Source organism: Fomitiporia mediterranea (assembly GCF_000271605.1).
Source record: "Fomitiporia mediterranea MF3/22 unplaced genomic scaffold FOMMEscaffold_8, whole genome shotgun sequence".
NCBI lineage: Eukaryota > Fungi > Basidiomycota > Agaricomycetes > Hymenochaetales > Hymenochaetaceae > Fomitiporia > Fomitiporia mediterranea.
The window spans coordinates 1,349,958-1,362,852 of NW_006760393.1; the positions used below are offsets into that span (position 1 = coordinate 1,349,958).

A 12,895-nucleotide genomic window follows, 5' to 3' on the forward strand; every position below is an offset into this window, starting at 1 on the left:
CTTGCTGTGAGAAGTGAGTAAGGCCGTTCCCCTAACCTAACTGACTAACTAACGGCACCGCTTAATCTAATAGTAAAAGGACAGATAAGCTCAAATGTAAGTCGTTGAATTCGGACAAAGGGGACTAGATACTTAGAAGGTAATGTGCGCCGCTCGCTTGATGGGAGTATGTAATTCACAGGTATAGTGACAAGTTATTCGGCGAACGGACATGAAGTGAAGCGATTTGTTCGTTCAACTCTTTCCACATATGGTGCAAACTTACATTTCGATTATGAATTGCGATAAAATATGAGATTCCAGTAAGATGCGTAGATCTCACTTTAAGAAGAATAGCAGGCGTCTCTTAGCGAGGTAGTATACTACACCAGCGAGAATCCCCCCAACGTGTCCAGCACCATCGAATATGGTCCTCTATATCGGTATCAATATGAAATAAGCTCATGTTAGTCGGCGCTGAAGGAACAAGCTCGAACGGAGACGTACGCGATCTGAAAGGGCAGATAATCCATCCCAAATGAAGAAGCCACCAACAACCGCCCATGCAGGAGCAGGTATCACCCCAAAGATGAGAAACGTGGTCTTTGGAGAGACGCACGCGAAGAAGGACACGACGGCGAATATTGCGCCTGTGTTAGGTAGGTTAGAAACATTAAGGTTAACATCATCGCCGCGAACATGTCAATTGCATGAGGACGGAGATAATAGTGCATCAGTGTATTAGTGTATTACTACGGGGATACGACTATACTACTACTCACCGCTTGCACCGTGTGAGGTTCCGTCGCGTTTCGAGACGGTCTTGTTCAGGAGAAGACTGAGCATGCTACACGAGATGCCACCGAAGAAATACAAGGTCATGAATGACGTATTTCCAATGAGGTTCACGATTGGCGGAGCCATGAAGTAGAATGACATGCAGTTGAGGAGGATGTGGCCTGCATTGTTGTGGGAGAATGTGGATCCAATGATTGACCAGCTGGTTTTATTTTCCGTTCGTGAGTACCGAATAACAGATACAGGTACAGATATAGAAGGACGGAGAAGACCTACAGTCGTCCTTCACGGATATTTCGCCAGCTGTTTTGAACGTTGCGGGACATGATGATTAAGAGAGACGGATCTCCATTTTTCTGCAAAAGTCGAAAGATATACAGGTGAGATCCCAAGAAGCAAAGCTATGAGAAAACATAAGCAACGCGGAGAACATACTGCTCTGTCAATGGCATACTGCCAGGCCAAGAAGACAACACCATTTATCCCAATGATTCCCCATACAATAAATTCAGATGGGAACTGATCGAACCAGCGACGGAACCGATCGTATGGTCCAAATTGTTGGGGGTACGGAGATTGACTGTTACGACCTGACACGCCGCGCTTTACTGGCGTTCCTCTTGAAAAGGAGTCCCTGTACCAGCCTAGACCGGTTCGAGGTCGAAACGACTCACGGAGTGCGAGGATATGACGAGATAGCGGGGATGTTTGGGAGAACAGGCTTTGAGTTGTAGATGCATTGCAAGGCTTCTGCCACACGGCTGTGAACGACTGCGAGGAGTTTATTTTTACAGATGTGCTGAAGAACTTTGCATCTAGCTGGCGTGTCACCGAACGCAATGGCAACGAACGACAGGAGGAGGAGAGTGACCAGGCGCGGAGCACGTTCATGACGATGGGCGATGAAGACGCGAAAGCACACGCTGCTCCTCGCTCGCTCAAGATTGTGCTTAGTTGCCGTCTTCCATCATCGGACGCGTCTTGTCGGCATAATGTCGCACCACATATTCCTCCTCTCGCCTTCGGACAGTCCTATCTACTCATTAACCCACCAGTCTTCGAAGCCCGCTCCGTCGACTGCATACCCTTTGGCCTCGAATCTCCCGTCCTGGTCTGCTACGGCCTTTGCCGGTACTCTAAACGCTTTGTCTGGTGCAACGTCTCCTGCATACAACCCTGGAGCTGGCGGAGGTGTACCACGTGGTGGACACGACCGACATGTAATACAGATGATTGCGAACGCGAGTCTAGACGTGATAGAGGATGTAATGCGACGGGATGGCAATATGTGCGAATGACTTGTTCACTGAGATCCCGACTTAATGATTCAACAACTTAATAATTCGATATTCCTTTTGTGCCAGCTAGGTATCTCAAATCTGTTGACAAATTCAACGAATGGACGGTCTCTGCATTTGTGACGCCAGGGAGTGCGTATCTACCTCGTCTCACGACGGATATTATTTTTGCATTGCCAGCGGAGGCAAAAGCTGACGGAGATGCACAGACATGAAGTTCATCATGCTCCACGAGGGGAAGAATGACGACGGGATCCGTAACTTTTTTATGGACGTGTGGGAGCTGTATGTGAAGGTGAGTTGCAATCCGCTGGTTCTACCCCTGGGTGGTTGTGAGGACGACGGGTGCTGACTGGCTGCGGTGTGCCGCGATGTGCAGACGCTGCTGAATCCGTTTCACAGTGCATACACGCCAATCAAGAGCGCCGTGTTCGATGGACGAGTGCGGGCTAGTGCGAAACGACATTTGTAGTTAGCAGGACTGAGTGTATGCGGATATACAATAGTGATAGTATTGTAATAATAATAATAATAATAATAATAATACAAAGCGGACAATAAGGGAAGACTGAACAGATAATCAAAGATGGCGAGATGCAGCACCACACAAAAGCGACGCATGCACACAGGGTAACATCACCGGCGGCTGATGCCGGCTGCGTGAGTCACAATCACAATCACACCACAGTGTGACCCCGCCTGAATAAGTAGATGTCGACCTCGCATCGACAAGTCTCTGGCCACTCCGTCTTTCTCCCTCTCTCCTCTTCCTGTCCGTCCGCCGCTTAGTCTTTTCTTTCTCTCTCTCTCCTCTCTTCTTTTAAATATCGCGCCTGCCTGCTCGGGCGACTTCCAGTGCTCCGACTCTCTTCTCTCTAATTTTCCCTATTTCCAACGGCTCGTTCTGTCGAATTTGAAGCCCTAATCGTCGTCAATCCGCCGCCAGCCAGGATCGTTACCACATCCACACAAGATACCACATCTCAACCAGTGCAAGCCATGTCTGTAAACAACCGTGCATCTTTGCTCGCCGGCCTTCGCACTGGAGGCGTCCGCCAGCCGGCCCAGATGCCACACACAGCAGCGCCCAACGTCACGTCCTTCCCGCGCACAGAGCTCCCGATGACTGCCTCCATCAACGGCTCTTTTGGTCATTTGCAGTCCGCCCACGCCCAAGCGCAGGCTCAGGCCCAGCAACAGGCGTTGCAGATGCAGATGATGCAGATGGAAATTCTTAGGCTCCAGGTATGTCTTTTTTACTAATTTTTTTTTCTATTTCTGTTTTGGCACGCGCGCGTGATCAAACCGACCACGCCTTGCTCGTCTCGCATCACAAAATGTTGAACACTTTCTGATGATCGTTCTCGTCTCTCAGGCGCTTCAGCAGGCCCAGCAACAGTATCAGATGGAGATGGCCCGTCAGCAGCAGCAACAGCAGCAGCAGATTGTTTCCAACCGTCGCGCCTCTCAGCTCTACGCTGAGCCACCACGCACTGCAGCACCAGGTGTTACAACCTTTGCGAGCCGTCGTGCATCGCAGGTCGAGCAGCTCAAGTCACAGCTTCATTTGAACGGCAGGGTCCCTCAGGAGGAGCAGCAAGTTCCCATGACTGCCTCTTTAGGCGGCAGATTTGGTGCTAGGCTGAATCCAAATGCGTCGGCCTTCTGCATGGGTGGGTTCCCTGAGGAAGAGGAAATGCCTGCACCCAATGTCCCGAGGGCTAGTAATAATGTGTATACTGGCACGCCGACAGCGAATAACCAAACAACGGTCATCTCCGGTGGCATTTCCCTAGGCACGTCTGGAAACACAAACGGAAACAACACTGGTGGAATGGCACCAAGCAAGAGCGATACCTCACTCAACTGGCGCCGCGGCGGCAACAACAACTCTGTGCTCAGCGGCAATCGTTCTGCTTCTATTAGTGTGCGAGTGACGCCACCACCGGGAGAACGCACGTCTTCGCCTCCGGGTCTCGTCAAATCGCATCGTCCCGAGCCGCTACGCTTCTCTGTCGTTAATGGGGAACGCAGCACACCTCTCGTCATCGTGGATAGCTCAGATGGCGAAGCCGCGGATGATGATGCTTCCTCGAGCTCCAGTTCAAAATCTGAGCCGACGACCCCGCCATCCAACAGCTCTTCCGTTTCGTCGGGTATGCCTCCTTTGTCCCCAAGGGAGGCGGCGTCCAAGCGCCTTTACGAAGGCCTCGGAATCGGCCGTCCTGTACCACAGTCAGCCGCTGTCCAGACCTTGAGCTTTTCAGGCACAAAGATTGCTCCACACACGAGTATGGGAACGACGTTCCCTCACAGGGTAGTAAGCCAGCCTTCGCGTCAGCCTCGCGGCCCACCAGCGAGCGAAGAACTCGGAACCAAGAACTTTGCATCTCGCATTAGGAGGAAGGCCATCGGCGGACTTGGAGCGATGTTAGACGCCAGGGTCAACCGTAGGGAAATTGAGGCTTTCTGAACAACCACCTCATTTTTACGAGTGTAACACCACTGCCAAGTCGAATGATGTCCCCTATGCCTTCCATTTGCTTTTTTCTCTCCCTTTGTTCTTACTTCTGTTGTTAATACCTTTATCACCATCCGCTTTCACTGGTTTTCTACATCCCCACTTGCTTTGATTATCTCACATACCATTCGGCACGGACAGGAACTCTTGAGAGAAATGTTTCGCGAAACATCAGGCCCCACCCACTTTCATTCTTTTTTATCCCCTCTCGCACACAATTTGCCTTCCTTTTGTCTCGAAGCTATCATATAGGCCACCGCAATTAGCTCGGTGCTGCCTGCGTCGCGTCTGTCCTCACTTCGAACACCTGTCTTTTCTTCTTCCCAGTTTACTTAGTTTCTGGGGTGTGTCCTGTCATTCAATGGTTTTGACGGAACACCGTTTATCGTTTATTCTTTTTACAAGCGCTAACGAGCGCGTGATTTTATGTGTCCTGTAGGCTGTCGCTTCGTGTGTATTCCTGTTACTCGACGCGTTTCTGTGCTGAAATAGAAAAAATGGGCGGGGAAAGTATAACCATTGTGGTTCCTCCCTCGTTATTATTAATAGTGAAATTAATATTGTGTGTATATTTCGTGGAGGTTTTTACAAGAATTCGACCAGAGAGCACACTAGTTTTTGTCATGAATGGCTACAAAGCCAAGCTTCTTGCTGGGAGTTGAGAAACCTGTCATGTAGATTAGGGACTGTTGGGTCAAGTCTAAGATACTGGTCTTGAATTAAACACTATCTAAAAGAGATTGAACTGGGGTTTGCTAGGACTGTGAGCATCAAAAGAACCAATTTGCAACAATCTGTTATCACTCCTTTCGCCCCTAACCACATAAAAACAAGATAAAAGGGCATCATCCTATTGATAAGTCGTTATTGTTTAACAAGCAAAAGAGCTACCCAGTCTAAGAGGGCCTTCTAAGCACACCAAACACCAACCGACCCATCCGCTCCAGCACTAACGAGCCATGGCTGTCCAGGACACCAGCCTATTTGAAGCACACCCAAGCCATTCGTCACGTCGTGCCCACGGAGGATTTTGAGTGGGACAATTAGCGGGTCGGTCATCAAGTCGCTATAGACCCGGGCGTGGAAGACTTGGATCGTTCCGTCGTCGGAGCTGGAGGCGAAGAGTGGGTAGGTGGGGTGGAAGGAGAGGGAGCGGATTGCGCGGGTGTGGTATCTAGATGATCGATAATTAAACAGTTAGTAAGGAAAGATAGAAAAAAAATCCATAGTGCTCAGGAGACAGGATATGATAGAATGGATGACATACCGGAGGATTTTGTACGGTTTGTTACTCAGTTCGAGGTCGAACCAGCATAGTTTACGGTCGTACCCGCCGACGATTAGGTGATCACCTGATGGGTGGATGTCCATGGATGAAATCCATTTTAGTCCGGGAGTGAGGGCTTTGATGAGTTTTTGAGCTGCGAGATCGTATATTCGGACGTATCGTTGGGTCTACAATGTCATCCGTTAGTAAAATCGGAGGCAAATAGAAGGGAAGAAAGGAAGGAGATAAGAGAGTAGTGAAAGATGAGCAAGACATACTGCAACGAAGAAATGCGGTTTCGAAGGGTGGAAGAGAACCAGTTGGACAGAGCCTTTAACTTTCTTGAATGGTGCTTGTGAGTGTCGACGGGTGATTTGGTGTATCCAAACAGAGCCTTGATCTTTTCCAGCTATTCTCAGTTCAGGAATTAGCCCTCAACTCATTTCGCGTAACTACAAAAAAGTAACTCACAGACGGATGCAACGTAGTCTCCTCGTTTGTGCCAGACGATCTGCCGTGGCAGGCCAGTATTCTGGACTAGACTGATTGTGAGGATTGGGGACTTCGAGGAAGTGTCGAAAGTGCTGGCGGAGATGGACGTCCATTTGATAGGTGAGGGAGCTGCCGGTGTAGGAGGGAGTGTTGCAGGAGAAAGGACGTTGATGGTAGCGGAAAGGAGGTCTGGGGAGAGGTTCGGCGGGATAAGGAAGTGGAGGTGATCCTCGCTATTTCAGACAGGAAAAGAAGGATGAGCATTTGGAATACGCATAACCCAGTGAAACAACTTACACGCCGACAGCGAAATATCTGACATCGGTCCGAGGACACCATTGTATCGCACCAATTTGGCTGTCGAATTTCCATCTCTTCACCTCCCGGCCAACAAGTGTCTCCCACAAGCTGACTACACCCCGCTCATCTCCGCTCACCACCCATGCACCGTCCGGACTGATGCTCACACATCGCGCGGCCGCATTACCGTCGTGCCTAAATCGTAACGCACGGTAATTTGGGAACGGTTTTAAGCTGCTCGGACTTGGTAGTTTCGGAATGAGATCGTCCGGGTTAATGTTCAGCTTCTTGCGTTGTATCCGCGGTGCAAGGTACAGATCTAGTTGTCGCGAGAAACGTTCCTGAATGAACTGGCTATATGCAGGTACAAGGCGCAGTGATTTGTACTTCTGCGGTAGGAAATCGCGTTCACGGTCTTCCTTGTCCGTCGCCTCCCAAGCTTTTTGTTCTTCCTCAGTCGGAAGGTATTCTTCTGGGGGGTTGTACGACTCGGCATTAGTCGGTAAACGTGGTTTGGGTGCAGGGAGTGGAGGAGGGTGGTCTGCGGAAGACTCGGACCAGATGTTGAAGAATTGACGAGTAGTAGAGGCGGTTTTGGGTTTGTTTGGGACAATACGGCCTTGTCGAATGGCACGGACGATTTTCATTACCTATAGCTGTACGTGAACAACATGCGCGAAAATCAAAGACGCCAATATACCTTTTTCTTTTCCCATTTACTTGGAACCCAACGACGTTTTGGTTCTGGTGCAGCAGAGAGCGGCATGATTTCTTCTTTGCCCTTGCCAGTGAACCATTCAACAGTTGGCTCGTATGGATCGTACCCAGCATCAGGATTTTCATTTGCATGTAGCCGACGAATGATATCAAGCTCTTCTGTGGACAACTGTTTGTCAGACTGAGTCAACTTATCGAATCCAGATGTCCTAAATACTGAGTGTTAGCATTAAGAAATGGCAAATAAATTGATATACCTACCAAGTTGACGGGTCTTCTACGGTTTTAAGGAATTTGTCAAGCTCATCTCCTTTTGCTGGTCGGAAGACCTTCTTCCCGTTAATGTCGTAACCTATGTGGGGGAGGTCATCGTACCAATGCAAGGGCACGTTCCCAATACGATTGGGATCCTACAAAACAGAAAGTCGGTATAGTTCGGTATCAGAAAAGGCCTGCGACCTACCTCTTCTGTGGAAGAGTCTGAATCATAGTCGGGTTCAATTTCTGGGTACACCTTCTTTGGTTGTCCAGTGATGTCCGACGTTATGGTCTTTGCACGCGGGAATACGTAGAGACTATCGTCTGAATCCTCTTCGACGGTACCATCCTCGCTGGGTTCTGTTTCATTTCCATCTTCATCTTCATCTTGGCTCTCTTCACCCTCCTCATCTTCCGTGTCACTTCTCGTATCCAGCTCTGGGAATTCCTCCGCTCCCTCGTCATCTGAGTTCTCCACCTCGTCTGCTCCGTTCTCGTCTTCGCTTTGCATTTCGAGACCAACATCATCTACGAATTCCGAATTTCGTTCAGGGAAAGAGATAGCTTCTTCGCCTTTCTTCCTCTTTTTCAGCCCGTTTGTGGTACGTTGAGCCATAGTTTAGCGCAAGATTCCTCAAGTTAGCGTTGGAACACTTGAATTTTGCGGTAGATGCAAAATATGCTGAGAATGATCGACGGTCACGTGGTATAGATGTACGCGTCGATGATTTCTTGTGCAGAGGCGCGCTTCAGCCACTTGCTTCAAACATAACACCATGGTCAACTACGGAGGTGGTATGTAATGGCAATCTATTCTCATATAATGTCAAAGTAACTTTTTTGTCAATAGACGAGGTTTCTGCGATCGTGCTAGACATTGGCGCGTCTTCTATACGTGCTGGTTATGCTGGTGATGACACGCCAAAGACCGTTATACCTACTTCATATGGGTATACCGAGGAAACATGTGACGAACAGGATGTTGCAATGGCCGATGCAGATAAAGAAGGATCGGAGAAAGTTAATGACTCGACTGCGAAACTGAATGGACCTCCCGGGAGCAAGAAAGTCAAGCTTCACATCGGCCAACATGGTCCATCATTATTTCGACCTAACATGCATGTCGGAAACCCCATGAGCGGTGGCCTCAGTATGTATCAGGTCTTAATCATAACGTGCGTTTATTAAAGCTTGATTCTATATAGTTGAAGACTTCTCGCCTATTCCTGCCCTCATACGAAACGCTCTTGAAGACAACTTGCGAGCCAATCCCGCCGAACATCCGGTTCTCGTGACCGAGCCTGCATGGAACACACCCGAACGCAGAGAACGCATGGCGGAAATTATGTTTGAAGAGTTTCAAGTTCCTGCATTCTATATTGCGAACACTGGCGTGCTCAATGCGTAAGTGGTCTGACGAAATAAACTAGCGGCGCCTAACCTGACTTCGGCCAAGTTTTGCGTCAGGGAAGGGTACCGCTCTTGTTATAGACATTGGACACTCGGAAGCAAGCGTTACTCCTGTGGTTGACGGCTTTGTATTACGCAAAGGCTAGCTTTAAGTTTATGCTGAACTTAGAACTTGAACTAATAATTTATCCCGTGTAGGTCTCGCACATTCTTCATTACCGCAGTTTGTGCGCGCACACGCGAAGCATACACTAACCAACCCGGCTCAGACGCGTCAGGCAATAGAACTACTTCCTCATCAACTCATCTCGAACAAACGGGTACGCGAGTATCTTCATTCAGTTCGTATGACCTTTCTTATCAATACTTTATCGCGGATAGGCTGTTGCAGACTCGGCTCAGCCAATATTTACTTTACGGGAGGATCGTGTCGCCGCTGTAACTCCAACATGGAGACAGTGGTATGAAGATCATGAAGTCGATGAATGGATAATGAGCGTCGGCGCTGTGATGGACCAGGGATGGAATGAACAGTATGTACTTTTGTTTCACAATGGTATTTCATGAGCAAGGCTCATTCAACGCCGCCTTTGACATCCCTAGACTGGTCGCTCAACGGCCGCAACGACCGTATGAATTCCCAACAGGCTACAACCAATGGTTCGGCGTGGAGCGTTATACGGTTGGAGAACAATTCTTTGTGCACGCGCCTGGATTAGTCGTGCGTGACTGGCTTGCCCTTGTACTTCTAAGTATAACTCATTCAAAATTATCTCTTTAGCAATCAAACCCGAATATTCCGAAGACCTTAACAAATCTCATCGCGCAGTCCCTGTCAGCGAGTGAACCTGACCTCCGTGCAGTACTTCTAGCGAACATCGTGTTATGTGGCGGCGGAAGCCTCTTGGCGGGCCTTGCAGACCGGCTGCACAACGAACTTGCACGGAACTTCCCGCACGTGAGTCAACGATTATTTTGAAGAATTGCTTCAAGATGCTGATAACGTGGCGATTCTTTTATTTATTAAACTAATCAGATGAAGATTCATTCACCCGGGAACCCGACAGAGCGCCGTTATGGCGGCTGGTTGGGCGGCAGTATCCTTGCGAGCCTCGGCACGTTCCACCAGCTTTGGATTAGTCGCGAAGAATGGCAGGTCAGTCTTCTTTCCGCGAAACTCGCTGTTTGATGGCTCTAATGATCCATTTATTTGCCATTTTCTTGGATAGGAACATGGAAAGTCAATTGTTGCGCAGCGATGTAAATAGAATCGACCCTGAAGAGTTCGCGCATCCACCATGGCTATTCGAGGAAAAGTACAAGTATATTATCTTGTTGTACCACCCTATTTATTTTGCGACTTTGTTTCCCCTGCTGGCTCTTGTTTAAGGCAGCGCGCGTTTACCTTACAAGCCTTCGTTTCTCCGAAAGAAGGCGAGGTTTCCACTTTAGTGTATGCGTTTGAACCATCGTCCTATCTTCCTTCTCTTAATCATTTCGTTCGAATGATGCTTTGATACTCCACTATATTGTGCCTACTAAGGAAGAGACAAAAGAAGGCATGAGTCTCCGCCATCCACGCGCCTTAATGGAAGTATTCTTAGCTGCGGACCTTGCTAAGTATGTGAAAACTGTTGGTGCGGCCAAGTAAATTGGTCAAGATAGGATGCAGTTGCGTAAAGACGCGTGCTGTGAAGAATATCGCACCATAGGCACAAAAAGTTTTCTTCCTTCCAAGAGAGCGCGTGACGGCCAGGTCCTACAGACGCTGTTTCGGGACTTGATATGTAAGGTTGTGAGCCATAGAAAGAATAAGACACTCATTCCACATGAAGCCGAGTTCTCGAGGTTGATTGATTGGCTATGCTTCCATTCGGTGTAGGCTGGACGTTGACAATGAAAGTTGTAGGTCCATGTTGAATCGTATTTACTGACATCGTCAGTACCAGAAAGTTGGTGAGAGTCGAACGGCGAAGTTCATGACGGCGAGTGCGATAGTCGTGTCATAAAGTAATCGGTCTAAGACAGAAGATGCCTTAATTTCCGAAGGGCCGTTAGGAAGACACGAAGCAAAAGGTTCAAATACAGATCTAGGGGGAAGGAAAGACGGATATGAAACTCAAGAAGCACAAGTACGGAGAGTGAATTCCATGTCAACTATGCGCTTCCCTAGAAGTGAAGCACCTTAACAGCGTGCTGTAGACCTTTTCTTTTCTCGTACAGGTGGCAGAGGGTTCTAGAGAGAAATTCAGAAAGGGTAGGCAGACCAATGATTACTATCTGAGAAATGTACATCGTCTTCCATTGGTGTTATGAAGCGTAAGTATTTGTGATGTGACGAAGCTCCCGGCAAGTAAATGCGCGCGAAGTTCCAGCAGAAGAAAAGATGCATAGGTGAAATCTTCTTCTTCTACTGGTAATTGTCCTTCTCGCATACGTCGTCTAGACATGCACCTGTTATTGGGGCTGGCACAAGGGAAGAGCGCGTGAAGGCGTCTCGTAGTTTTGCCGTGATCGACGTGAATGATCGTCGTGTAATTCGCGCTCATGTGACGGATCCAAGATTCCATGCACACTTCACTCATTCCTCCGTCATCCAGCCTGATTTTGCGCCATCGCCTGAGCCTATCTGAACTCGACAGCGCTTTTGAAAGGTATTTGACAATGTCTGTCACCAATCTGCTATCGTAAATGTCTTGCCTTGTTCGATCATGGTGACACAATCCTTGGAGGCTCGTGACGTCGAGCTGCTCTTTGAAATGCAAAATGACGAACTCAGGCGAAGTGAGTTTGATTTGCCAGACCGGTTACGGGAGCTATTTATCAATTGCTGTGGAAGTCCGAAGATCCTCGGGAAAAATACCATGCTATGTCCTGTGGCGTCGTGCTAGATTGGCTCAAGCAAGTCTGCCATCCTCGCAAGCTTCTGCATTTGTATTAGATCCAATACAAATTGCAAGGAGACGACCGCGTTCGCGCAACCCATGCGCATGTGTTGGGTGTGAAGAGACGTAACAGGGGAAGGTTCCCGGCGACGTACCTCGCAGGTGACGAACGCTAGTTTGCCTCGGCCAGATCTAGAGTCGCCTGCTCGATCTTAGGTTTGTCTCTGCGGCACAATCGTGAATCCGATCTTGGGTTTCTGACATTTTAACAGCGATTTATGTCAACACCAGGCATTAGGACCGGGTAAGCGCCCGACCAGAACGTTCCTCAAATGGACAGGCTGGAAGGTAATATTTTATTCAAAATTAATATTCGAGCAGATATTCGATATTGGGTGAGAAAGTATTGACCCCCGGGCTGCATCACTATCAGTCCTGAAAAAAATCTGACGGGATAGCATACCCTCCGGCTTCTCATATGCTCGGCGGAGCAGACTGGAGGCAAAGTCTTTCCACTTTGTAGCACAACCGGGCTGCGGGGCACTGCGGATAGGCGGCGTATTTAATGAGTAGATTGGAGTTCCTGCCATCCGGAAACTGGGACGAGGAAGAAGCCAATAAATATGGGCCGTAAGGAGGGGGACTTCGTGCGGCGTTGATCTGATGCAGTTCCGAATATGGATTGATGACGAACGGAACTGTCGAGCAATCACCCATTTAGAGCTGCTCGCCCGTTGGCTTGGGTCCCCTTTGAGTCCTTCGCGGAGGAGGCATATGCGGGACTTGTCTTCTGTCTTGTTAAATCTTCCTCTTCTTCTTCTTACGGCCACGTTCTCTCGCATTCATCACGCACTCGCTCGTTCTTTCCCGGTTCTTCTGCGCGGACAAATCACGCTTCTCAAGGATTGTCCGAGCTTTTTATCCCCCTACTCTCTCTCCTTCATTTTTTCACCCTCCTCCTTTTCTCCCT

General features: G+C 48.8%; 7 protein-coding genes across 7 annotated transcripts; 5 read left to right on the forward strand and 2 right to left on the reverse strand.

Moving 5' to 3' along the window:
• Positions 1–235: 235 nt before the first annotated feature.
• On the reverse strand, positions 236–1,693 carry FOMMEDRAFT_125677 (rhomboid-domain-containing protein). Its single transcript, XM_007268284.1, has 5 exons — positions 1,213–1,693; positions 1,054–1,133; positions 762–979; positions 487–629; positions 236–414 (listed from the first exon to the last, which is right to left on the reverse strand). Exons 1-5 carry the CDS (start codon positions 1,666–1,668, stop codon positions 319–321), a joined length of 993 nt encoding a protein of 330 aa, XP_007268346.1. The 5' UTR covers positions 1,669–1,693; the 3' UTR covers positions 236–318.
• A 73-nt stretch (positions 1,694–1,766) lies between these two features.
• FOMMEDRAFT_125678 (transport protein particle complex subunit) lies at positions 1,767–2,626 on the forward strand (the record flags this gene model as incomplete). The annotated part of the gene is made up of 4 exons (XM_007268285.1): positions 1,767–2,065; positions 2,146–2,207; positions 2,285–2,370; positions 2,455–2,626. 4 exons carry the CDS (start codon positions 1,770–1,772, stop codon positions 2,545–2,547), a joined length of 537 nt encoding a protein of 178 aa, XP_007268347.1. The 3' UTR covers positions 2,548–2,626.
• A 197-nt stretch (positions 2,627–2,823) lies between these two features.
• On the forward strand, positions 2,824–5,146 carry FOMMEDRAFT_147714 (uncharacterized protein). The gene is made up of 2 exons (XM_007268286.1): positions 2,824–3,320; positions 3,451–5,146. Exons 1-2 carry the CDS (start codon positions 3,075–3,077, stop codon positions 4,546–4,548), a joined length of 1,344 nt encoding a protein of 447 aa, XP_007268348.1. The 5' UTR covers positions 2,824–3,074; the 3' UTR covers positions 4,549–5,146.
• Positions 5,147–5,505: 359 nt separating this feature from the next.
• Positions 5,506–8,246, reverse strand: FOMMEDRAFT_169264 (BOP1NT-domain-containing protein; the record flags this gene model as incomplete). The annotated part of the gene is made up of 8 exons (XM_007268287.1): positions 5,506–5,770; positions 5,864–6,051; positions 6,142–6,272; positions 6,335–6,588; positions 6,653–7,305; positions 7,356–7,581; positions 7,634–7,782; positions 7,836–8,246. 8 exons carry the CDS (start codon positions 8,244–8,246, stop codon positions 5,506–5,508), a joined length of 2,277 nt encoding a protein of 758 aa, XP_007268349.1.
• Positions 8,247–8,406: 160 nt separating this feature from the next.
• FOMMEDRAFT_169265 (actin-related protein Arp4p) lies at positions 8,407–10,596 on the forward strand (the record flags this gene model as incomplete). The annotated part of the gene is made up of 10 exons (XM_007268288.1): positions 8,407–8,425; positions 8,481–8,780; positions 8,836–9,034; positions 9,087–9,181; positions 9,239–9,360; positions 9,422–9,573; positions 9,644–9,761; positions 9,822–9,998; positions 10,077–10,196; positions 10,270–10,596. The coding sequence occupies 10 exons, from the start codon at positions 8,407–8,409 to the stop codon at positions 10,306–10,308; spliced, it is 1,341 nt and encodes a 446-aa protein (XP_007268350.1). The 3' UTR covers positions 10,309–10,596.
• Positions 10,597–11,327: 731 nt separating this feature from the next.
• On the forward strand, positions 11,328–11,673 carry FOMMEDRAFT_158208 (uncharacterized protein; the record flags this gene model as incomplete). The annotated part of the gene is made up of 2 exons (XM_007268289.1): positions 11,328–11,359; positions 11,487–11,673. 2 exons carry the CDS (start codon positions 11,328–11,330, stop codon positions 11,671–11,673), a joined length of 219 nt encoding a protein of 72 aa, XP_007268351.1.
• On the forward strand, positions 11,670–12,882 carry FOMMEDRAFT_21518 (uncharacterized protein). Its single transcript, XM_007268290.1, has 3 exons — positions 11,670–11,824; positions 11,880–12,141; positions 12,198–12,882. The coding sequence occupies exons 1-2, from the start codon at positions 11,752–11,754 to the stop codon at positions 12,053–12,055; spliced, it is 249 nt and encodes an 82-aa protein (XP_007268352.1). The 5' UTR covers positions 11,670–11,751; the 3' UTR covers positions 12,056–12,141; positions 12,198–12,882.
• The last annotated feature ends 13 nt before the right edge of the window (positions 12,883–12,895 follow it).